Here is a 26,226-nt window from a genome sequence, read left to right as displayed (position 1 = left end):
ATAGAGATGGTGGCCCAGCCTCTAGTGTATGTTATTGAAAGAAACTGATGGATGACCTAGCTTGCCTGGGGACCAGATGGTGCTATTGGCCTGCCATGGAGCAGCAGCATCAGCATCAGCTTCAGCATCAGCTGGGAACGTGTTTGAAATGCAAATTCTCAGACCCTGCTCCAGACCTACTAGATTAGATATTCTGAAGGTAGGCTGCTAGCCATCAGGGTTTTACAGGTCCTCCAAGTGCTACTGAAGCACACTAATGTTTGAGAACCACTGCTTTAGAGCAGTGGGGAAAACATTCAACTGCACCTACAGTAGAACCAGCCTTAATTCACTGACTTGGTACTATTGCAGGTAAACTGAACAGGATGGTAAGATCTGGACTGAGGAAGGTACTAGAATTCTCATGGGCCTGAGACACAAAGACCTTGCGGAGGGATGTGTTAGTTTCCTAGGGTTACCGTAACAAATTACCACAAAGCAGGTGGCTTAAAACAACCGAAATTTATTCTCTCACAGTTCTGGAGACCAGAAGTCTGAGGTTAAAGTGTCGGCAGGGCTGGTTCCTTCTGGAGGCTTAGAGGAAGCATCCGTTCCATGCCTCTCTCCTAGTTTCTGGTGGTTGCTGTGAATCCTTGGCATCACTCGGCTTGTACATGCAGATTTCCAGTGTCTTCATCTTTACATAGTGTTTTCCCCTGTCTCTGTTTCTGTGTTCTTTCTCTTCTTATAAGGACACCAGTCATATTGGATGAAGGGCCCACCCTAATCCAGTATGACCTCATCTGATCTTTATTACACCTGCAAATACCCTATTTCCAAATAAGGTCACATTTACAGGTTCCGGGGGTCAAGACTTCAACATATCTTTTGCGGGGATACAATTCAGCTTATAACAAGGGGCAAAGATTCAGTAGTGGAAGGGACAAATAGATAAAGGAAGAACCTAGTTCCAACACGATAAAAGCATTATGATACCATGCACATATGAAGTTTAAAGGCATTCAAAATTATTAGATTGATTATACATACATCTATTTGTAGTAAAAGGCATACATAGGAGTAATGCATGCATATGTAGAATGCAGAAAGGTGTGTATGAGAACAATAAACTTATTTAAGACAGTGGTTAAATGTATGGAAAGAGAGGGAGAATTCAGTTGGGGAGGGGAATAGTGGGTTTCAATTTTATTTGTAAGCTTACGTTTCTTAAGACGGCTGATGGTTGCATGGGTGTAGCATTCTCTGTACCTTTGTCGAGGTCTGAAATATGTCCTAATTTAAAGAAAACTGAAAGAGGAAATGGGCATAGTATCTGGAACTTCTTTAAGGGAAAAGAGTGAAGTGGTCCTTGAGCAGAGCAGACGATCAGAGAAGGGGAGGACCAGGGGTTTGAGGGTACAAAGCCTTATTTCTACATTTAGTTAAGGCTGCTTGAGAGCTTCCTGGTTAGCATCAATACATTTTCTGTTTTCCATGCTAGTTCCTCTCGTATCCTAGAGTAGATTAACATTATTTATGTGTGTATCGCCCCAGCTCCCTAAAATGTGAGCTTCTGACTTGTTCAGAACGTCAAGGCTTTTATTGATTTCTCTCTTCTAAAGCACTGTGTTTTCTTCTTCATAGATGCTTGATAAAGTTCTGTTAAAGTGAAGTGAGTGTAATGTATCCACAACCCTTTCCCCTGTCAGTGGGGTTGACATTTAAAAATGCATTGTCATGTAGTAACACAGAGTATTCCTCATGTCTAGAACAACAACAACAAAAGGCACGAGGCCTTTTGTCACCATTGTTTAATGAAAGAACAGTCCAAGTAGAAATTTATCCATGTACGGTCCCTCGGAAGACCTCAAATTGGTTTGGTTCCATATGGTTCATGCCATGCCAGCAGGGTGTGTGTGTGTGTATTTCTGTGTTATATAGTTAGTGTATTAACTATAGTTAATATTAAAGGCCTTTACCTGCGCTTAAAAATTTTCGGAGGTTCACTTTATTTATATATTTATTTGTTTGTCTATTTATTTATTTATTTATTTATTTATATTTTTGGCCATGTCATGTGGCATGCAGGATATCAGATCACCGACCAGGTTTCGAACCCGTGCCCCCTGCATTGGGAGCACAGAGTCTTAACCACTGGACTGCCAGGGAAGTCCCGGGAGTTTCAGTTTAAACAAACGCATGCATACCTCTTTTTGAGAGAAGCCTTTTTTGGTGCATGCTCGGAGTCCTTATCCCTGCCCCTTACCGAGCTCCAGTTACCTAGGGCCCTGAATTTACTCCCCAGGTGGCCCCATGTCCCAAGCCCCAAGGGGCATGTGTGTTCCTCTTCACTGAGTCTGTGCTTCTGTGGGGTGAGTTGCACTGTTAGTGTTATACTCTCAGGACTGAGGGGTATCTACGAGGTGATGGCCATGTATACAGGTAACAGGAAAAGTGGGCTACGTTATCCACATGTATGCACCTGAAGCCTCTCATGTTGAGGGAGGAAGCTCAGGCTTGCTGCTCTGAGGGTTTGCTGTAGATCTAACATATCAGGCTTCTCTGAGTCTCTGAGAGACGGTCCCTAAATCAGGTCAGGGACAAATCCTGTGTTTCCTATCTCTCTGGGTGTTTGTGGATTTGTCTGTATCCACGTGTATAAAATATGTTTTCAATGAGTCCTTCAGCCTTGAAAACTCTGTGCTTTTTCTAGGAAGAGACCTGTCTTGTCCCTCCCTGCCTGGTCCAGGAAAGGTTAGGATGTTCTGATATTTTCCTTGGTTATGGCTCCATCTTCTGAAAGGACTTGATCCAAAAGTTCTCCTGTTATTCCACTACCTGAGAGGTGACCATTGGGAGAAAAGCAGAGGGGTAGGGTGGGTGCCGAAGTTGGAAACAGTTTTCTGTACCAGTTAGGTGTATGCTAATGACACTAAAGTTAGTGATGAAGAATCACTTTTACTCTAAGCCACCTATTTTCAGATGCTTATAACTCCAAGGAATACAAATGAGTACAGGTTTACAAGTCTAACAGGGCAGGATTCTCAGACAATGGTGTTTTGTGAAATGTAGTATTATCCAGTCCTGTGAATCACGTCATATAGTAGGATCCGTGTTGAGGCATAAAATGTACATTTCGTAGAAGTCTGAGCAATGAATTATGTGTGTTTATAGATAAGGAATTGATTTCATCCCCAATTCTATGAAGAAAATGAATTTAAAATGATTCAAAGAGGCACCTAAAGGTTGGCTCCTCCCTCTCTCTCTCTGTCTGTCTCTGTCTCTCATCCAATTAGTTATTTACACTGTTGCCTTTCTCTCCGTTTTCCTGCATTATTTTAGACCGCATCACTTCCTGACAAATTTTATGAACTGTTTCACGTATACAGAAGATAATACAGAATATATGTAAGGTATATCTTAATAATATGTAAACCTGTGTACTCACCACCAAGCTTGAGAACTAGAACACGGCTAATGCCTTGGAAGCCCCCCTGTGCCCTTCCTGATTCATCCCCTCATTCCTTCCCAGAGGTAACCATGATCCTGAACTGGGATGATAATTCACATTTTTATACATTCACTGCAGAGGAATGTTCCCTTAAATAATGTTATTTCGTTTCCATTTTGGAGTTTATGTAAATCTAACTATACTAGATGTATTACTTGTCTTGCTCTTTCTCTACCCCCGCAATTTTGTGTTTGTGGTATTTATCCATGCTGATGTGTGCAACTGTAGTCATCATTATTCATTGCTCTATAGTTATCCATCATATGAAAATTCCACAATATGTCTATTTCCTGTTGATGGACATGTGGCTTGTTTCCAGCTTTATGCTTTTGCAAATTATTTTGCGATGAACTTTCTCATTCATATCCCACTGTGCCCTTATACAACAGCTTCTTTAGTTTCTCAGTTGAGAGCAATTCTCCACACTTCCCCATCCGCCCCAGCCAGGGTGATATTTGATAACGTCTGGAAGCATTTTGGGTGACATAATTGAGGGTGTGCTACTGGCATCTAGTGGGTGGAGGCCAAGGATACTGCTAAACGTCCTACAATGCACAGGACAGTCCTCTACAACCCAGAATTATCTTTCCAACATGTCAGCAGTTGAGAAACCCTGATCTACAGTATAGGCCTAGACATGAAATTTCTGGGTCTTAGGTTCTGTCCAAGTTCAGTTTACTAGGTAACACCAATTATCTTTCAAAACGGTTGTACTAGTTCATATTCCCGAGAGCAGAGGATGAGATTTCTATTTGCTCCACATTCTTGCCAACTCTTAGTATCATTACCTTCATTACTTCTTGCCTGAACTTTGCCCTAGACTCCTAACCTTCTCCTACCTCCCTGTCTTTCCCCACAGATACATGCTTCATATACTTGCTAAGTTAACCTTCCTAAAACCCGACTCTGGCCATGCCAAATTCCTGTAAGAAAAATTTGATGACTCTACTGCATACACAATAATCTTGGCATTTAAGACGCACACAAAAGGGCCCACTAGCTCTGTAGTGCTAGTAATACCAACTTATTAGGTGGTTTTCAAATAAGCCCTGCCCTTTCTCTGCCCTCTGCAGCATGTGTGTTGTTGAAGACTTACCCTTTCTTAAGTCTGTTCTACATTAATTTCTATGTCCGTTAATTCAGCCAGTTATTAATTCTTTTTAATTTACTGAGTATTTGTCTTTCTCTGTCTCACTCATTTCTCTTAACATAATACCCTCCAAGTCCATCCATGTTGCTGCCAATGGCAAAATTCTTTTTTTATGGCTGATTAGTATTTCTTTGTATATATACCTGACATCTTCTTTGTCCATTCATCTGTTGAAAGACACAGATTGCTTCCGTACACTGGCAATTGTAAATGACACTGCTATGAACATCGGGATGCATGCATCTGTTTGAATTCGTGTTTTTGTGTTTTACAGATGGATACCCAGCAGTGGAATTGTTGGGTCGTATGGTAGTTCTATTTTTAGTTTTCTGAGAAATATCCATACTGTTTTCCACAGTGGCTGCAACAATTTACACTCCCGCGAAACTGTGTAGGATTGTTCCCTTTCCTCCACATCCTCGCCAAAATTTGTTATGTGTGTCCTTTTGTGAGGTGATGTCTCATTGTGGTTTTGGTTTGCATTTCCCTGATGATTAGTGATGTTGAACATGTATGCATGTGCCTGTTGGCCATCTGCATTTCCCCAGAGACAGCAGTGGAGACTTCATTCTTAAGGCTACAAGAAGCCATCAAGGGGCTCTACTTTGGGAAATAATTTGTGTTTTAGAAATGTCACTCTGAAAGCCATGTGAAGAAAGGATCAGAGAGGAGCAAGAATGGAGTGCTCATCGTAGCAGTGATTTATGTGAGAGATGCTGAAGTCCTAGACTAAGGTAGGGGTATTGAAAGCACATGAAGAAGTGTATAGAACTGAAAGTCAACAGTGATTGGCTATGGGTGATAACTGGATGTGGAGATACAGAAGGTGTTATAAGCGTAGAAGAATAAGTGGTGGTAGATGTATTGAGAACTTAGTATGCCTGAGTGGGAGCAGGAAAAGAAGGAAAAGAGGAGAAACGCCAGGGAATCGCTGGCAGTCCAGTGGTTCGGACTCGGCAGTGGCTGGGGACCAGGGTTCGATCCTGGGTTGGGGAACTAAGATCCCAGCAAGCTGCGCGGCACGGCCAGAAAAAAAAATAGGGAGAACCCCAAAACAAATCAATAGTGACTGGAGGGAGAGACAGAAGAGGGAGAGTGCAGATGGGCAGAAAATAGAGAGGCCAAGGGATAGGAGGGCTCAGTGAGATAAAAGAACACGTGTAGATAGATTGGAAGAATGAGAGAGCAGCATGGCCAGGGGCTTGCGGTCCAACACTGGGATATTTTCCTTTTAGATGTGAGAGGTAGAGTAGTTTAGGGTGAAGAATAAACCAGAGTGTCTCTGTGAGAGGGGTTGGCTAGTATGTTGTAAAGACGTTCATTGGAAATGAGAGCGTCAAATTGTTGAGTGATTGATGTGGAAGTTGGAGTCATGTAGAAGGTGGTAGGATGGGGCAGAGAGCAGTGGATGGCTAGGGTCAGTGGATGATAGCGTGAGGGAGTTATAGAAGGTGGCAGAGCAGGATAGCTTAAACCTCAATGATAAATTTTATGACTGTAGGGACTGATAGATACGTTAACAATGAGAGCTGGAGATTTTAACCCACCACTCTTAGAACATGAACGTCCAAGCAAACAGAAATAAGCAGTGATATCAAAGGCCTAAGCAATAATACATTTGAGCTATTAGATACTATCAAACTTTATACCCAACAAGCAGAGAACATAAATTCTGCTGAGCATATTGACCGTTTACAGAAATAGACCTTACTAAGAAAAAGGAAGCCTCAATAAACTGCAAAGGATCACTGGCATGAAATCTAGGCTCTCTGAAGATAATGCTTAACGCAGTGGGTAATAACACAGAGATAGCTTTAAAACACCCAGATGTTTGGAAACAAAATAGCATACTACTAACTAATCCTTGGATTGGAGGAAATCAAGAAATATTCAGAACTGAATAACGGGAATATTCAGTATCCCTCAAAGTTTAAGATATATTTACCCTGGACCCACTAATACTACCACTAGGCGCTTCGCCTAGAGAACCCCATGCCCATGCAAAGCAGATGACAAGGCCAAGGATGCACAGAGCTGCATTGTTTGTAATTGTCCAGAACTGGACACAACCCAAATTCAAATACTAGTTGGGTAGGTATATGAAGTGATATATGCATCAGTGGAATGTCATACAGCAAAGAAAATGAACAATCTTGGCTACATACAAGTTAGATGAATCTTATGAATCAAGATATCAAGCCAGAAAAAGAAAAAGAACACACACACACAAGAAAACATTCTATAGGAGGCCATTTTTACAAAGTACAAAAACAGGCATGCATAAATAAATCACAAGAGCCTACAAAATACCTGGGTGTATGAGGGAAAAGCACAAGAGACTTTTGCACGGGGGCGGTGGTGGTCATGTTTGTTTTAACTCAAGTAGTAGTTATAATTTCCAGAATTGTTTTCTTGAATAATACCCCAGAACTGGTACAATCAGGAGGGTGGAAAGTGAAGAAGACATTGGACCACTCTGTTTCTGCTGAGAGCATCACAAATTTTGACTTTGAGACCACATTGCCTCCTTCTCCATCTATACAAAGTTGATGTCCCATGCCTTGCCTTTTGATACCCACAAAACTAGGAACTGTACCCTGGGACCTCTATTATTACTGCTGCAGGAGAAGCAACAGTTTCTGAGCCCATGCTCACTTAAGAGAAATCAGAAACCACAGAAGAAGCAGCACAGACTCCACCTTCCTGCTCCCACCAAGTCTCATGGGGGTTTATTATCTGCTTGCCAGAGGCTAAGCTATGTGTGGAATCCAGGCCATAAGGGCGGGAGTTCAGGAAATGTAGACTTGGTCTGCAACCTCGACCAAGCCTTACCTGCTGTGATTGGGATTGTAATGGAGTCAAGTGAGCTAACCTACGATATTTGCCACAGGATATAAAACTGGAAGTGGGGAAGCCAATTAGGAGGCTATTGGAGTAGTCCACCTGAGAGACGATGGGAGCTTGGACCAGAGTGACAAAAGCAAGGCGTTATAAAGTGGTTGGATTTATATTTTACTCAGAAAATAGGACTTGTCTATAAATTATGGCAGGGTTGAGGGAAAGACATAAAAGTGTGAAGATTAATACTTCCTTTCACTCCTGCCCCAGACATCCAGTTTTCTCTGCAAACCCTCAAGCCTGGTTCAGGAGTCCCTCTTATGTATATCACTGCACCATGTGTTTTGAAATTCCTTGGCTCATCATCTATATTTCTACTAAAGAGTTGTTTCCCTGGGGGCAGACCGTGTGTGTGGCTGTGCATGGCACAAGACCTGGCATATGTCTCTCTCTCAGTAAATACTGCTATCATGAGGAATGGAGGAATACCACATCACCTTGAGTTCACAAACTCAGTGACCTGGGGAATTCCTCTGTATTAAGGGGCCCTATGACTCCTTGCTTATTTCCAGTGTTGCCAGATGGGGCTACATCTTCTAGTGTGCATTGTGAACACATGTGGGTAGTCAGAAACTGGAATCCAACCCCAAGGGAGGGGCACGGGACTAAGGCTTACTCAAGTCAACACACATTATGTTCCGCTAAATTTCCCCTTTGCTCTCCATGGGAGTGATTGCCCTAAGCACACTTATCCCTCATTATAGTAAATCAGAAACACAAAAACATTCTGCATTTTGCCCTGGGCTCCGTTGTGAACAAGGCTGTATCCACATGAATATCTGAGACAAAGCTGCTGACAGAAAGGTATAAATGCTGAAGCTGCTCTAGGAACTACTTGAGAGTCTTAACTGAAAAGTAAAGGGGAAGGTAGTTTGATATGGACTAAGGGCTTTGAACAAAGTAATAGTTGAAACCATTTACATTCTGTGATGACAACGGAACACGAAATCCAGCCATTAGAAATTATAAGGTAAGGTGATAAGGTGGTTGCGTGTCACTCAGGGGTTTGACATCCGTACTGGGTAAGCCAGAAACTGCTTCAGGTCTCCCAAAGAAAAACTATGATGAACAATCAGTTGCTTCATACATTGCCACTTGTAAATTAAGAGGGTAAACTAGTACTTTTAAAGTGAATGTATTGTGATTCATTGAGCTTAGTAATTTGTATATTCCTTGGGGTTCTAAACGCTTCCTGGAGCCTGTGTGGGAAAGGGCCTTCTCTCATCTCCGGGATTCCAGGAGCTTCTGGCTGGGCAGACACATTTGGGACATATCTTAGGCACTGGCTCCCCATGGAGTGCCTTCTCCAACCCTTGTAGACACCTCCCACTGCCCCCAGTCAGGGTCACACAGCTCATTTCAGGAACTATGGATAATAAGGCCAGGCTGCTCCCATGACCCATGTTTCTTCTTCTAGTCGGCTTCAGTGATGCGTATTTTTGCTTCTCATTCGTGCTATTAAGTGGCCACAAAAAAATGGCCTCGTAACTCTAGAACAAGTAGATTTTCCATATTTTGAGCACTGATTGTATGATTGGCCATAATAATTTAGGTGCCTTCCATGAATTAACTCATTGCAGCCTCTAAAGAAGTCCTATTATTATCTTACTCTAGAGATGAGGAAACTGAGGCACAGAGAAGCTATGTAACTTGCTTAAGATTCCACGGCTAGTGGGTAGCACAGGTGAAATTCCAACCCAGGCAGTCTGGCTTCAGAGTCTAACCTCTGACATCTACTATATCATCTCCCCTCCTGGCTGGAAAATGGGAAGAATAATACCTACCTCACAGAGCTGAAGTGCGGATTAAATGATTATTATTCATCCTCTGGAGGAGGGTGGCCATTTTCTGATCAGTGGGATGGGGTAGAGAGTACATTTTGTCAGTTAAGGTCCACACATAATCCTCAAGGTGAAATAAGCGTTTCCATTTATTTTTCATAAATTCAAAGTGAAGTTCTGTATAAGCAAGTTGCCATAATAATGCATTTCAGTGTAAAGATGCTCTCTTAATATGTTTGCATTAAATGGAACACAAGAAAGGTCACTCTGACTTCATTTCCATAGCTCACTCCTAAATAGGATCTGCAGATCCAAACAGAAGCTTTTCCAGACCTAATAGCTCCCGGAATAGGTTTATGCACTTGAAATTCTTCCTTAGCCCAATCAAGGTGACACATAAAATTAACCGTCATAATTCCTATGGAGAATACTCACCCCTTTCATAGCCCATGAGATGACATACTTATAAGATGATGACCTTTCATGTATGACTAAGAAAATTTGAACAGCTCCTAGGTGTCAGGTTGCTCTAACAAATAGATTTGTTAGCAAATGTATTTTATTAATGAAGAATGAAATGGAGAATGTTTATAAAATAGTCGTTCATGGTAAGTCTGAGCAAAAGGTATTCTAAAGGCAAGCGTGTAGAGGCCCATCCCCTTGTCTTTATTTCTTCTGCTCCTGCCCAAGGTCAAGATTCATTATCTCTAACTTGGATCATTAATATAGCCTTCATTCTTTCTGATTTCCTGCACTTTCATTATGATGTGTCTAGGAGTGAATATCTGTTTTTTATCCTGCTGAGAATTCACTGGGCTTCTAGAATCTGTGGATTGGTGCATTTCATCTGCTCTGGAAAATTTCTGGCCATCATCTTCTTTCCCATTTCTCACTTCTGTCCTTCCAGGATTTAAATTAAATGTATATTAGACTTCTTCACTCTATTCATTGTGTCTCTTCTCCTACATGTTTTTCATATAATTCATTTCTCCAGGCAAAATTCTGGATGATTTCTTTGGTCTATCTTCGAATTCAGTAATTCTCTCTTGGGTTTATTTCTCTTCATCGCATTTATCATCATCTAATGATTATGTATAGCCTTCTGTTAAATGCATGCTTTGAACCCTCAATCGTTATATTGTTTAGTCCTAGATGTCCTGTTTGATTCTTTTTCAAATTGGCTATGCCACTTTTTAGGATTTTCTGTTCCCTGAAAATATTTTAAAGCTTTTTAAAATTTTTTTGAACTATAGTAGGCCATAGTGACTATAGTCTGTGTCTCATAATTCGGATATCTGAAATATTTGTGAATTTGTTTTCATTGCCTAGTTTTTCTTTCAGCTGTCACTTACAATGTATTTTGTGGCTTATGTGTCCACTTATCTTTGACTATGTGCCAATATATTATTGAAAAATTATTTATCAGACTGATTTCAGGCATAGGAAGACAGAACCTTCCTGCAGAGAGCATTTTTACTTGCTGCTGCGAAAGGCCTGGGGTCACTACCTGTCCAAGACCACTTTAATCCAAGTTCAGGGCTTGAAGTTCCTTGGGTCACTCTGGTGATGGATATCTAGACTCCAATTCCATGCCAGGACTTGTTGCTTCTGGTTCACCATTATCCCAAAGGGGTAGTCACTTATTTTAGAGTGGCTGGAGGGCTTATCAGATCTACTCACTGGGGATGAGAACTTCAACTTTTCATCTCTTTTCCATGAGGCCACCAAAACCACAGCTCAGTGTCACAATTCTTTCTTCTGGATTTGCTAATGCCCTCAGGCAAAAGTGGCTTTGAGTGCTGGGCTTTCCTATTTGGGTTTTTGCTTTCCTCTAGATTTTAGCCTCAGAGTTTCTTAGCGCTTAATGAAGATAATTTCTTTTTCACACTTCACCCAGTATTTTTTACTTGTCCTCATTGGGATGGTGAGTGCAAATGACTTAGCCTGCCATGACTGGAAGCAGAGGTGTGCACCACCCTCCTAACTTCTCTCCTTGTCCCCAGTCTCTCTTTCTTCTAGTTCTTCCTCCAGAAAGTAACTGGTAGTTTCTTCCTGATGATGCCATTTTCCTGCACAAATCCTCCAAAAGCTTACTGTTGAATGTAAGATGGAATTCAAATTCCTTTGTTTGGACAATCAGATCTAAAACTCTCTTTCTGAGAAACTAGTATATAGCACAGGGAACTCTACTCAATACTCTGTGGTGACCTAAATGCTAAGGAAATCTAAAAAAGAGGTGATATACATATACATAAAAATGATTCACTTTGCTTTAAAGCAGAAACTAAAACAACATTGTAAAGCAACTATACTTCAATAAAAATTAACTTAAAGAAAAAATAGAGGGCTTCCCTGGTGGCGCAGTGTTTGAGAGTCCGCCTGCCGATGCAGGGGACTCGGGTCCGTGCCCCGGTCCGGGAAGATCCCACATGCCGTGGAGCAGCTATGCCCCTTAGCCATGGCCGCTGAGCCTGCGCATCCGGAGCCTGTGCTCTGCAGCGGGAGAGGCCACAACAGTGAGAGGCCTGCGTACCACAAAAAAAAAAAAAAAGAAAGAAAGCAAACAAAAAACAAACATAGAATAGATGCAGATGAAAAATGGAGTATGTGGAATAGGTTATGGAGAGAAAGGTTGAAGAAGAAAAGTTCTCTGCCAGTCAATCAGAAGTCTTTGGACTTTTTAAAGCAAGAAAATGATGTGATTTTATTTGGGTTTAGACATGGCACTTTGTGGGCAGTGTGGAAATTGGGTAGGTATCCTAAATAGAATGTTTGCATTTCCCCCAAATCTGTGTGTTGAAATCCTAAACCCCAAAATAACGGTATTAGAAGGTGGTGTCTCTGGGAGGTGGCTAGGTCATAAGGGTGGAGCCCTCATGAATGAGATTAGGGCCTTATTTAAGGGGGTCCAGAGAGATACTTTGACCCTTCCACCAGTGAGTACATAGTGGAAAGTTGCCACCTATGATCCAGGAAGTGGCGTTCACCAGACACCAAAGCTGCTGGTACCTTGATCTTGGACTCACCAGCTTCTAGGCCTGTGAAAAATAACTGTTAGCTGTTTATAAGTAAAAAAAATAAATAAAATAAAATTATCTTTCTTAGCTTCACATATTCACTGAGTAGTTATTTTCTGTGCACTGAATGTGCAGCCCTCACTAGGCCAGGTACTACCTATTCTTTCTCTTCTTACATGTTTTACCTCTTGCCTTACCTTCCAATCCACCTCATACTCTAGACAAACTGGAATACTCGCAGTCATGGGTCAGAGCTGGGTCAGAACACAGATGGGCTAACTCCTAGGTCAGTGCTATGTCCTCTACACCGTGATCCCCTATTCAGGTTTAAGTGCATTCAATCTGGATATTGATGTACATTCTAATAAATGAACTAGACAAAAGCTCAACAAGTATAAATTATACTGGCTTTTTCATATTCCTTGCTGCCTTCTCGGCTCTTTGTCATGTGAGTGTGGGACATAAGCTCTGGAAGTAAATTCATTGTTGCCATCAAGTTTTTGGCCGTATCCATAGTCACAAGGATGCCTAGGAAAAAAACTTGAGGCTTGCTTTTCCTGTCAGTTGAGACACTGATTGAAGAATTTGATTCCAGGCATAGGAATAACCTGCTTTCAAACAAAACAATACCCACATGCCTGTGGCTGCCTGAAATAGCAGTCAAAGCTGAGTTTCACTAGAAAAACACACTTTTCTAGAAGTAGGCCAACCTGGAAATAGGGTTCTAGTTTCGCTCTTTGCCACTGTGTAACCTTGGGCCCATCGACCCTCCTTCTCTAGGCAGTCCCCACACCTCCTTGCCCATATACAATTCAGATGCTCAGACAAACTGAACTGAAATGGCCTTTTCATTTTTAACCAGCAAGCATTGTCTGTTCGAGGATGCCTGGGTGACCAGAGACAAGGGGTGCAGGATTAAGAGCAGTAGGGCTGGGCTCAACTGACCCACTGCTGTTGTGATGGTTCGTCATAGAGGGATCCCCCACCTAAGTAAGTGGGTTAGTTCTATGCGGATCTGCCCCGTAAGTGAGAAGAGAGCACTTACTGCAATAGAAGGAAAAAGAGGGGGAAAGGAGAGGGAAAACGAAGTTGTGAAGATGCTCTGCTGGTGAAGAGAAGGAAGGAAATTAAGAGACACAGTTTAAACACGTGTGATTCTAAAATCGTTTAAAAAAAGACAGAAGAAGAAAGAGGGTGCTTGAGAAGAGGTCGAGGTGGGGTAAAGAGTTAAATTTTTAGCTGTACAAAACACTCAGCCACCCCAGAGAGTTCCATGCAAATAAAGCTGTGCAATATGCTGGGCACAAGCAGTCCCAACTATTTTCACCAAATACTGAAGGAAAGGGGAAGGGGGGGAATGTTTGTTTTGAATATTCTAGTTGACCAAGAGTGAACCTGAAATCCATTTTGATTTCAACACTTTTACATGGCATGCCTCACGAGGTCCAGCGCTGGTGAATATGACTGAGGTCTATCTGTCCATTGCCCATGTGGCTTATGTGCTCTGAAGAAGCCTCTTTCTGACCTTGCTTCATCAAGGTACCTGAGATGGGAAGGATGAAGGGTAGTGAATGAGTGGAAGCATCTCCTCTTTCTCTGAGATATTTCTACTCTATGTGGCAATGTTCAGGGTAGCGGAAAGAAGAGAAGCCCTCTAGCAAAAATGTAAGGCTTTTTTTTCCCCACATGCGGGGCCAGAATGCTGGAGCATTAGAGTGGCCTGCTCTCCGGGGGCTCACTGCCTTGAAGATCCGATACACTGACCGTTGCCTTCTTTTCCCCTTCAATGCTGTCAGCCAGGAACCCTCACTTCAACTGTGCATCCCTTAGCTATGGGAGGGGGGCTCCTGGAGCCCAATTTCGGTCCTGATGATGGGCCAGAACCGTGTCACAAAACGCACTGGTTGAACCTCCTCTATGCCTTCCAGAGGACAGGCAGTCTGGTTCACTGGAGGCCCGAGGGTCAGGGAATGACCACCAGTCAACTAGGTCCTGATTCCTCAAAGGTGTCCAGTATTTTCAAAACGCAGATTGAGCCTGGGTGGTCAAATTACTACTTTCACCACAAAAAGCAAACTCTTGGGCATACGCTGTTCCAAGTGAAAAGCACATTTTGCGTTTTTGCAGAGGGGAGGTGCAGGGCGGGGTGCCCCACGCCGCCGACCCCCGGCCCAGCTCTCCAGCTGCCAGGGAGCTGGAACTGCGGCTGACCCGGGAATGACTGCAGACGCCAGAAGGAGCAGAGGGCTGGGCGGCACACAGGCTGTGGTAGGAGGCGGGACCATGCATCTCGTTGAAAGGCTCCCGGCGCCTGCCTGATTGGCGAAGCTCGCTTGCCATCGGGGTGGGCGGAGCCAGTTGTGCGCCGGGCCTCAGGCCCGCCCAGCGGCCGCCAGAAGTGCGTCAGACCCATCGTTGTCTGCAGCGGCTGGGTTCGTGGTCGGGGTGCTGCGTGGAGTGAAGTTGCTGGGCTGCTGCTCTTCTTGCCCCTCCCTGGCTCAGGGCCGCTGGTCGACCCGCACCCTCCGCGCTCCCCTTGGCCTCGATGTTGTCACCTTACAGGCGGCTCTTTGCAGAAGCACGACCTCCTCGGCCCGCTCCTCTTGGTTATCCCGCGCCCCCCGTCGTCTATCGGCCTCCCACTCCGCAGCGGTCTCCAGGGTTCTCGGACGGTCGGAGCTATGGCGTCCCGACATGCGGCGGGCCGCTGTGCGCCTACTCCTCATCAGGACCCGGCCCTTGGCGGGCGACGACCCCAATCCCAGGTGGAAATTCCACTTTGGCTTCTGACCTCTCCTCGCCTGATGTTCCTGACGTCGTTCTGGACTTCTTTGATTGGTGAGCGGGGTCGCCAGGCTGCCATGAGCTGGGCGGGCAGAGGGTGAGTGGGCGACCTCTTAGAAGGAGACGGCTGGAGCAGACGTGGGTCTGGGCTTTTGAACCGCTGCCCACGCGCGCTGCCTGCTGGCCAGTCCGTAGAGGAGTTGGTGGTGGGGCTGGGCACGTGCAGCTGCGATGGAGCCCCCTTGTTTCAGCCCCTGTGTTGCTGTGGTACCTAATAGCGCTGAAATGGCGGGGGTCGGGGAGCTACCGCCCCAGGGTCCACCCCTCCATCTCCAGGGACTGAGTTCTCCTCAGCCAGGTATACTGGCCCCTGTGTGTGTGTGCGCGGGGGGAGGGGGTGATGGTGCGGTGAGGGCTAAAGTTAGTATTCCGTGCTGAGTTGAAGGCTGGTAAAACTGGGAGGGCCTCGAACGGCCTAATCCCAGATTCCGCTCCCCACTCTGCTCCGCCAGATAGGGTCCTCTAGCAACGACCCTTCTTATTAAATGCACCGGATGCATTCCTGCTTCTTACCCCTGAATAGACCAGGGTTCAAACCCGTGTCCCCTCCATTGGCAGGCGGATTCTTTTTTTTTTGTTTTCGCTTCGCGGGCCTCTCACTGTTGTGGCCTCTCCCGTTGCGGAGCACAGGCTCCGGACGTGCAGGCTCAGCGGCCATGGCTCACGGACCCAGCCGCTCTGCGGCATGTGGGATCTCCCCGGACTTGGGCACAAAGCTGTGTCCCCTGCATCGGCAGGCGGACTCTCAACCACTGCGCCACCAGGGAAGCCCAGGACATTCTTGTAGGTCGCCATTGCCACAGTGCTGCCACAACATACTCATTACATTTTTATGCAAACAATCACACATTCACTTACCCATATTGTCACAAACAGGAATTAACTCACGTAGGCACGTCAAAACAAACATGCTCACACCTCCCAAGAAGCTCACAAGTTATCTCAAACTCAGAAAAAAGTACACTCACACACATACTTCCACACATTCTCTTATACGTGTATACTTACATTCACATATCACACAAAAACACACGTACACAATCATCACATAGGAATATGCTGACATGCACTCACATGCTCACCAATTCACTCATACAGATGAGTACACACAAAATATTCACTTAAACATACAGACTCCTTCACAATAAGGCACTCTCAGCCGTGGAAAGGCTTGCATATACCCAGTAACGTACACTCACCTAGTAACAAGACGCTTTCACACATGAACTCCTAAGAACATGCTGATGAATTCCCTCATACATAAACACTCTCAGATGCACACATACACACACTGACACATTCACTGCACATAAACCTACCCAAGCAGAACTGACACATTCACTGCACATAAACCTACTCAAGCAGTCATTCAACCACATGAGCATGCTGACAGTTTCATGCACATAGAGACCTATATTCATTTCCCAACACACGCATTCACATTTCATGCACCTGAACATGCTCACGATCAGGACCCTACATATACACTTGCACATAAACATGATCACATTCGTCACGAAGCCCCAGCATTCACTCACATAAACTCACAAACATACTCCCATGCTCACATTCCACTCATACAGTGTACTCACACTTTAACAAGCTCACATAAATAAACACAATAAACCCTCACACCTACATGAATATGCTATCATTCATGAACATGCTCACACATTCACATGCACACACAAATGCTTTTTCAATAAATTCAAACATTTCAAATATAATCACACTTGAAGACGTGTAAAAGTTCATATACTCATGCTCTCAATGTGCATGCTCACCTATAGACACACAATTGCGTTAACACACGTAGTGTTGACTCATCCAAATGTACATACTGACTAAAAACTCAATACTACTCATTCACATTCACACCATATGCTCGCACGTTTACTCAGGTATGCTCACAACTTCACTCATTTCCACGAGCGTGGTCAGACATTGACTCCCTCACTTGAACATGCTCACAATTTCACTGATGTACATACTCAGAGCTGCTCATACAAACACACTGATACATTCACTCCATAAAAATGAGCTGACACCTTCACTCAGTCGCATACCATGATTACCGTTTCTCTCACAGGGATACCCAAAAATATACTCTCCAGTGCTCCCATTTAGCTACCCACATTAACATGCTCACCATCAGGAACATGCTCACGTACGCCCTTTCACACAAATATGCTCGTGCTCACCACAAAGCTCACGCATTCATTAATCCATACGCTCACATGAACTCAAGTCATGCGCTCACATTTCACCCACACAGTATACATGCATGAATATGAGCATAAAATACATTCATACAGGCCCGTGAACATGCTTTCATCCAAGCATACAGTCACAAGGTAATGCATACACATGAACACCAAGAAACCTTTACTTGACCACTCAAATATTCTTCCGTGAGCATACTCCAAGACACGTACAAATTCACATAATCACTTTCAAAAATGTGCATCCTCACATATATGCACAGGATCACACACTGACTGACCAACATTAAGATGAGTATAGTTCACTTCTTGCAGTGAACATCCTGACGAGTTCCTCACATATGTAAACATGCATACATTTGCACTCACACACACACTTCCCTTCACTCACACAATCATGCCGACAACTCAGTGAGTCACAGCAGTATTACCACACATTCACACAGATGAATATGATGAAAAATTCATTCATACGCCATACATATTAGGTTTAGAGTTCCACAATCACACGTTCACTTTCAATTTTATGCAAATTCTCATTGTCTCAAACGGAAACATGCTTATACATTCACTTGCACAGAAATCTTGTTACAGTCACCAAGAATCTCACAAATTCTTACAACACATAAAACACTTTCCCTTACAACACACTTTCACACATGACCTTACTCAGATGTACTCCCACATAAACAAGATAAAAAAGAAACCCACCATATAGTCACTACACAGAAACATGCTAATGTGTCTGTACATGCTCACCATCCATACATACAATGAGTGCAATGAAACATCACTTGAAAAATGCTTGCTCACAATGAAGGGGCATGAGCAGGCTCACACATACACTTACACAGAGACATACATATATACACACACTCACACATTCATCACTCAGCAAAAAGTTTAAGCATTCAAGCATCGAAATATGCCCACCAAGTCACTCATATTTAAAGACGTGCATTCACACACGCGGACTGACACGTTCAGTCACACAACGTGGTGACATTCACTCAGCCACATGACCATGCCCACATTCATTCACACAGAGGCTCCCACTGAGACATTCACTTACACATGTAGATTAACATTGAGAAGATCAGGATCATGCTTGTAAGAACCCTCACACAAAAACATGCTCACATCCACTATGAAACATAACAGTTTAAAACACACATATGTCAAATTTCAAATGCCATCCTAACACACTGTCACATGTATAAGTTTACACATTCATTCTCACGAGTGTACATGCTTACATATGTTCACACGCTCAAACATTCCCTCAGTCCTGTTAACATGCTGATAGTTCACTCACTCAAATGCACATACAAACTGGCTCACACACATACCCATACTAACATATGCACACTCAGATCCTCAAACATTCCCACAAAGTAGCTCGTACCACACTCGCATAAGCATAATCACATACTCACTTATACACACGAAAGGGATTACAAATTCCCTCACATTCTAGACACATTCATTGCATGTATATGCACACACTCACACATTCACTTTTCCACGCAAATTATCATTGTCACAAACACAGCATGCTTACAGACTCACTTGCTCAAGAACATACACTAAGAATCTCACCCATTCGCTCAGTTACATAAAATCACATTCACTCACACATGCTCTCAGAGTAGGTTATTCAAATATAGTTGTACGTTATCAAGATCACATGAAAACCACCTGCTCATACCCGCTAATATGCCAATAGGATTGCACATGCTAACAAATGGACGCGTAGAGATGGGAACACAAATATTCACTTTGTAAACACAAATTTACACTTAAGAACGCAATCACCCATGAGCCGGCTCACACTTAAACCGTCATAGAAGACATGCTTGCGTACATAAACATGCTCACACAGTCACTCACAAAACATACTCAAATACTCATTCAAATATGCCCACAAAGTTGCTCACATTCAAAGACATAGCAACATTCATGCATACCGACACATTCACTCCTTCGCACAAACCTACTCAAACGGTCACTCAATCACACGAGCGTACCCACAAATTCATTCACACGGGGACTCAAAGATATATACTAAGATGCTCCCACTAACACATTCACTTACACATGCACATTAATATTGTGAAAATCAGGAACATGCTCCCATGGACACTTACACATAAGTGTGCTCACTTCTAGGTGAAGGTCCAGTAGTCACTCACAGAAGAAAATACACTCACATGCACTTACACTCATGTTTGTATTTCACTCGCAGAAATACACTGAACGATTCAAGTCACGGTAATAAACTATACATATTCACTAACTCAGAGAAACATGATAACAGCTGTACACATGGTCACAAATTTAAACATACAGTTGAACACACAAACATGTCAGCATACACAGATGTACAGGTTCACATATTCACTCTAAAGAAGATAAATGCTCGCATAGAAGCGCGTGGTTACACATTCACTCACATTACCACTTGCATTCACTATGCAAATGCATATAGTGACAACTTACCCACATCCATACACATGGTAACTAACGTACATTCACACCCAAATCTTCATACTTTCACACACTCACAAAAAGTATCCCACACCTCACTCACTTTCATGAGCTGAATTACGTATTCATTCACTCATGAAAGTGATTACAAATTAACTCACTTGCAGATATGCTCATTGCAGTTATAAACACCCATTCACACATGCACATTATTATTGTCACTAAGAGTAACAAGCTCATATATTCACTTGCACACAAATATGGTCACACCAAGCTCACAAATTCACTCAATTACACTACTTAAGAATAGTTGCATTCACTCACTCACATGCTCACAAATTACTTTATTCAAATATATTCACTCATTTATGAGATCACTTGAAAAACAAACTCACTGACTGAGAACTCAGCATTACACTAACCTGCATTCACATGCTTATAAATTTATTTATACAGATGAGCACACATACATGTTCACTGTAAGTGTGCAGATTTACAGCCAGGAAATTACTCTTGCCCCTAAACCGTCTCACACATAGCCTGTTGCACACAGATATCCTGCCTTACATAGAGGTACACATTCACTCAGAAAGCACACCAAATATTCACAAACTCAAACTCAAAAATAGACTCACATTCAAAAACACATGCATTTACACTCACACACTGACACATTCACTCTTTCACACAAACATGCTCCAACGTGCATTCAATCAAACGACCATGCTCACACATTCTCTCGAACTGGGATACGAATATATATAGTCAGATGCTCCCACTCACACCTTCACTTACACATGTCATTCACAGTCTTAACCTCCAAAATGTGCTCACATGGATGCACGAACACAAACATGCTCACATCCACCTTGGAGCTCGAACATTTGCTCACAGAAGAAAATACACTCACATGTCCTTCCATGTACACACCCATAATTTACACGAATGCTCACACTACCTTAACTAGCTGAAAACAGTGAATCTGATACTTATTCCCTAACGTGCTAACATCCATACACATGGTCACAAATTAAAAGATGCACTTGAACACGCACAAACATGTACGTCAACACAAATATTGTCTCAGATTTACATGTTCATATATTCAGTGTTGTGAGTGGACCAGCTCAGATATACGCATACTTTCAAACATTCATTCACTAATATTAACATGCTTAAAATTCACTACTCAGACACGTGAAGTGACAAATTTACTTACACATATACACATATACACATATATACCCCTTCAGACACTCAGGCATTCATATACCTACCCAAAATTTCCCACATCACCCTTGTGAGCAAATGCACACATTCACTTATACACACAAGAGTGATTGCAAATTCGCACACATTCCAGACATGCTCATTGTGTGTATATGCACAGTCCTACACATTCATTTACTCATGCAAATTTTTGGTCATAAATATTAACATAGTCACAAATATAATTGCACACAAACATGCTCACACTGACTTAGAAGCTCACAAATTCACTCATTTCTATAAAAACCCTTACATTGACTCACACATATGGGCATGAATGACCTCATTCGAATATACAGCTGACCCTTGAACAACAAGAGTGTCACCTGTGTGGGTCCACTTATATGCGGATTTTTTTCAATAAATATACGGCTAGCCCTCTGTATCAATGGGTTCTGCTTTCACAGATTTAACCAGCTGCATATCACGTGCTATGTTTATGATCCACAGTCGGTTGAGTCCGCGAATGCAGACTACGGGGATAGAGAGGGCTGACTATGGGACTTGGACACTCTCAGATTTTGGTATCCTTGGTGGGTGCTGGAATGAGTCCCCCGTGAATAGTCTGCAACTACTGTAGTCACATATTAACAAGGTCACAAGAAAACATACTTGCTCATCCACTATACGTGAATATGCTAACATGATTCGCAGGCTTACAAGTTCATTTATACAGATGAGCATACAAAAGTGTTCACTTTAAGCGTGCCAACGTAGATGCAAGAGATGACTCTCACCCACGAACAGGCTCACCTACACACTGTCACAGACAGATGGGCTCACATACATACACTCACACATTCACTCACTGACAAAACACTTAAACACTCAGACATTCTCAAACTTGCCCACCAATTCACTCCCACTCACAGACACACATACATTTACACGTACATACTGACATTCACTCCTTCACACGAACGTGCTCAAACACTCAATCACATGACCATGCCAAGAGATTCATTCACACAGGGACACAAATGCATACATTCAGGAGCTCCCACTCACACATTCACGTACACATGCACATTTTCACTCTTAGAATCAGGAACATGTTCACATAGGTATTCACATACAAACACGCTCACATCCTCCATGAAGCGCAGAATATCCACTCAGAGAAGCAAATACACTCACATGCACTTCCACTCATGTTTATTCAGGTTTCACTTACACAAATATACTCACCTGTGAACTAGCTCACCACAGTGAACCTGATACACGTTCACTTACTCATACAAACATGCTAACCCCCATGCACATGGCTGCAAATTCAAGGGTACGCTTGAACATACATTTACAGCAGTCCTCAGAGACTGAAATACTAGCACACTTTGAGATTACAAGGCCGCATATTTACTCTCACAAATGCACAAGCTCACGTACATGCTCGTTTGTTCACTCACATTATCATGCTTACAGATAACTCACTCAAACACATATACTGGCAAATGTACTCACACATACTAACATACATTCACACTTGGTGGCTCACCGTTCACACACACACAGTAGCCCCACCTCATTCAGATTATCATCATCAATCATGCACTTAAAACATAAACATGGTTACAAGTTCACTCACACTCCAGGTACACTCATTTCATTTACACATGCACACACCCATTCCCTTACCCATATAAAATATCCTTGTCACCAACAGTAACATGCTTACATATTGAGTTGCACAGGAACATGCTCACAATCAGCAAGAAGCTCATGATTTCATTCCTTCACTTAAAAAACCATTACATGCATTCCCATATACATGCTCCCTTTTTCAAATATATTCACACATAAACAAGAACACACAAAAAACACATTTACCCCCAACTACTCAGAATTATGCTAATCTGCCTTCACGTGCTTACAAATTCATTCGTACAAGTGAACACACTTAAATATTAATTTTGAACACAAATTTGCACCTACGAAAACACTCTCACCCATGAACATGTTCACACTTATGTCACACAGAGATCTGCTTACATACAGTCACATGTTTGCACACTCCCTAAACACACTCAGATTTGCCTACAAATTGAAGTTTAAAACACGTACGTTCACATGCATCCACTTACACTTTCACGGCTTCACATAAACATGCTGATATATTCAGTTGATTTCATGACCATACTCATAAGTTTACTCACATGGGGACCCGAATATAAACACTCAGATGCTTCCCAATGCTGTTACTCACACTTTCACTTGCACATGCACATTCTTGAAATCAGGAACATGCTTACGTATAGATGTACACACAGATATGCTCACATCCACCGTATAGCTCCAACATAAGCTCACAGAAGAAACTCGCTCATATGGACTCACATTCTCACATTCTCTCACATGAATATGCAGACACATTACCTAGCTCAGCAATGATCCGGACACATTCTCTCACTCACAGGAACATAGTAACATCAATATTGTCAATAAAAAAGTATGCCATATGGAGTTTAAGGCATGGAAGGCTTTTTTCAGGACCATTGTAATAGGGGCCAGGGACTATTGCCATAGGGAAAATAAACTCAACTCCACATACAAGACAGACAGATGACAGTTTATGGCCAACAGGGAGGGTGAGGGAGTTAGTGAATGGCAGATTACTGAGAGGAACTTAGGTATTGTGTTGGTTAATTTTAGGTGTCTATTTGATTTGAGTAAAAGATGCCCAGATTGTTGGTGAAACATTTCTTGGTGTGTCTGTGAGCAAGATTCCGGAAGAGATTAGCATGTGAACTGGCAGACTTAGTCAAGAAAATTGCCTTCATCAATGCAAGTGGGCATTATCACAATCTCTTGAGGGCCTGAATAGAACAAAAAGGCAGTGGAAGGATGAGTTTTCTCTTTGCTTGAGCTGGGACATCCATATTATTCTGCTCTTAGACATCACTACTCCTAGTCTGGGACCTCTGGACTTGGACCAGGATTTGCAGCATCAGTCCCCTGATTTTTGGGCCTTCAATCTTGATCTGGGACTTTCCTGTTTGTCAGGCCTTCAGACTTAGAGTGGTTTATACCACTGGCGTTCTTGGTTTCCCAGCTTACAGACAGCAGATTGTAGGACTTCTCAGCCTCCATAATCTCATGAGCCAATTACTATAATAAATCTCCTCATCTATATCTATATCTATATCAACATCTATATCTCTATATAACAGAGAAATAGCATTAATATAAAGATATATCTATAAATATACAGATATTAGATATCTGACATAGCTATCTAGATATATATACCTACCATTGATATTGATCTGTAGATATAGATAGATAAGCTATCTATATGCCTATCTGTTTCTTACTGGTCCTGTTTCTATGGAGAACCCTGACTAACACAAGGATGAAGGGAGGCTGGGGGGTGGAACTTGATTAGACCTCAAGAGGAGGGATGAAGAGCTTAGATACCAAGGAGGGGGGATTCTTGCTAAACTGGCCTAGGAGGATTTTTGCTAAAACTGGGCTTGGCAGGCCAAAGATAGGATCAAGCTTGAGGCCTAGTGAAGAAGAGGACTCAGAATGGCCTCAAGTTTGGTTAAGAAGGGAGTTACTGTGAGTTCCCCTTCTTGTGCAAGGCAAGAAGAGGCATTCTTTTTTCCTGTGAACAATATAAGTCCATTTCTCATTCAGTCACCTTTTGTTCATTAAGGAACAACTGAGCCATCTGCTGATGTTTGGTAGTAGAGGATATTTGCTGGATCATGCCAGCAATGAGGCATTTAATGAGGAGGGTTTCTAAGAAAAGGAAAAGAAAGATTAATGTTTGTAGTGGACTATTTGAAGCCAGCTTCTGAGTCCAGAAGGACAGCCCATTGAAGATGCTGGGCTTGAAGCATGTTTAGATGGTGGAGTGAGGATGGCAGTGGCAATCTGATGGATTTCCTAGTTTACAGTGGATGTTTTCTGATGGCCTAGACATCAGTTAGGTTTGGGTAAGATCATCCACAGTCATGATTATTTCGTGGAGCAGAGCATGGAAGATAAAGTGAATTTCCCGAGTGGCCCACACGGCAGCAGTTCCAGGCACGAGGATCATACATGATCTGCTGCAGGGAAGAGTCCTTTGAAGTTTACATCAAGTTGTCCAACTTCAGCTCACAGGGCTTCTTTAGATCCTGTGAAACAAAGCCCGTTAGAAGAAAACCTAAGGATCCAGTAAGAATCTGGGTGGTCAGCTTTGAGTTCTCTGCGATGTCAAATCAGGAGGGTTGGAGAAAAATTGGAAACATTAGTTTGAAGAGTTGTAGCCAGATGTTGAAGGAAATTGGAAGAATTGAGAATTTGGTAAGGACTGACAAAATGTGTGAGATAGCAGGAGCTAGTCCAATTCACATGTAGGTAACACAACCACGTAGTTTACAAAGAAGTGCAAATTAGCTGAAAGATAATGAACGGGACCAGAATCTCATCCCTCACAAGGGTGTGTTTTGTATTGAAATATAAAATTTCACTCAACCGTCACTTCCTTTTTTTTTTTTTTTTTTTTTTTTTTTTTGCGGTACGTGGGCCTCTCCCTGTTGTGGCCTCTGCCGTTGCGGAGCACAGGCTCCGGGCCGCTCCGCGGCATGTGGGTTCCTCCTGGACCGGGGCACGAACCCATGTCCCCTGCATCGGCAGGCAGACTCTCAATCACTGCACCCCCAGGGAAGCCCCGTCACCTCCCTTTTGATCAAAGATAATCAAAGTAAGATTATTCTTGCTTATAGAGTGTCTGGTCTTACTAGATTTGGCTTGCTTATTTGCACAATTGCAGCAAGAATGATAATTGACCACATAGGCCATTTTTAGTTTACTCTGCTGGAACTTTTCAGAAGGAGTCTCACTCCGATTGGACTTTTAAAAGCCTCTCAAAGCTAGGAATCCAAGCCCAAATCTCACCACCACAATTCCCCTGCGGTACCTATAGATCTGGGTAAATTAATCTCTTCTTGAAGGCCCCCAAAATATCCTAAGTTTCCTAGGCCTGCCAGGAGGTGACCTCTCCCACTCACCTATAAGGCTGAGAAAGCTGTAAACCAGGTTCCAGGCCCATTTTCCCAAGAAGACTTCGTAAGCATTGGCT

General features: G+C 42.8%; 1 protein-coding gene across 2 annotated transcripts in view; it reads left to right on the top strand.

Moving 5' to 3' along the window:
• The first annotated feature begins 14,773 nt into the window (after window positions 1-14,773).
• Window positions 14,774-26,226, top strand: part of LOC308610660 (uncharacterized protein) — a 68,477-nt gene continuing 57,024 nt past the window's right edge. For both annotated transcript variants that reach the window (XM_081259718.1, XM_081259717.1), the window contains exon 1: window positions 14,774-15,174. In XM_081259718.1, the coding sequence (XP_081115844.1) occupies window positions 14,882-15,174 (293 nt within the window). In that variant the 5' untranslated portion in view covers window positions 14,774-14,881. The remainder of the gene's footprint in view (window positions 15,175-26,226) is intronic.

Source organism: Mesoplodon bidens, assembly GCF_964165515.1.
Source record: "Mesoplodon bidens genome assembly, contig: HAP1_SCAFFOLD_691, whole genome shotgun sequence".
In the NCBI taxonomy this organism is placed as follows: domain Eukaryota; kingdom Metazoa; phylum Chordata; class Mammalia; order Artiodactyla; family Ziphiidae; genus Mesoplodon; species Mesoplodon bidens.
Note: the sequence above shows the minus strand (reverse complement) of the source record. Positions and strands in the feature narration are given on the sequence as shown.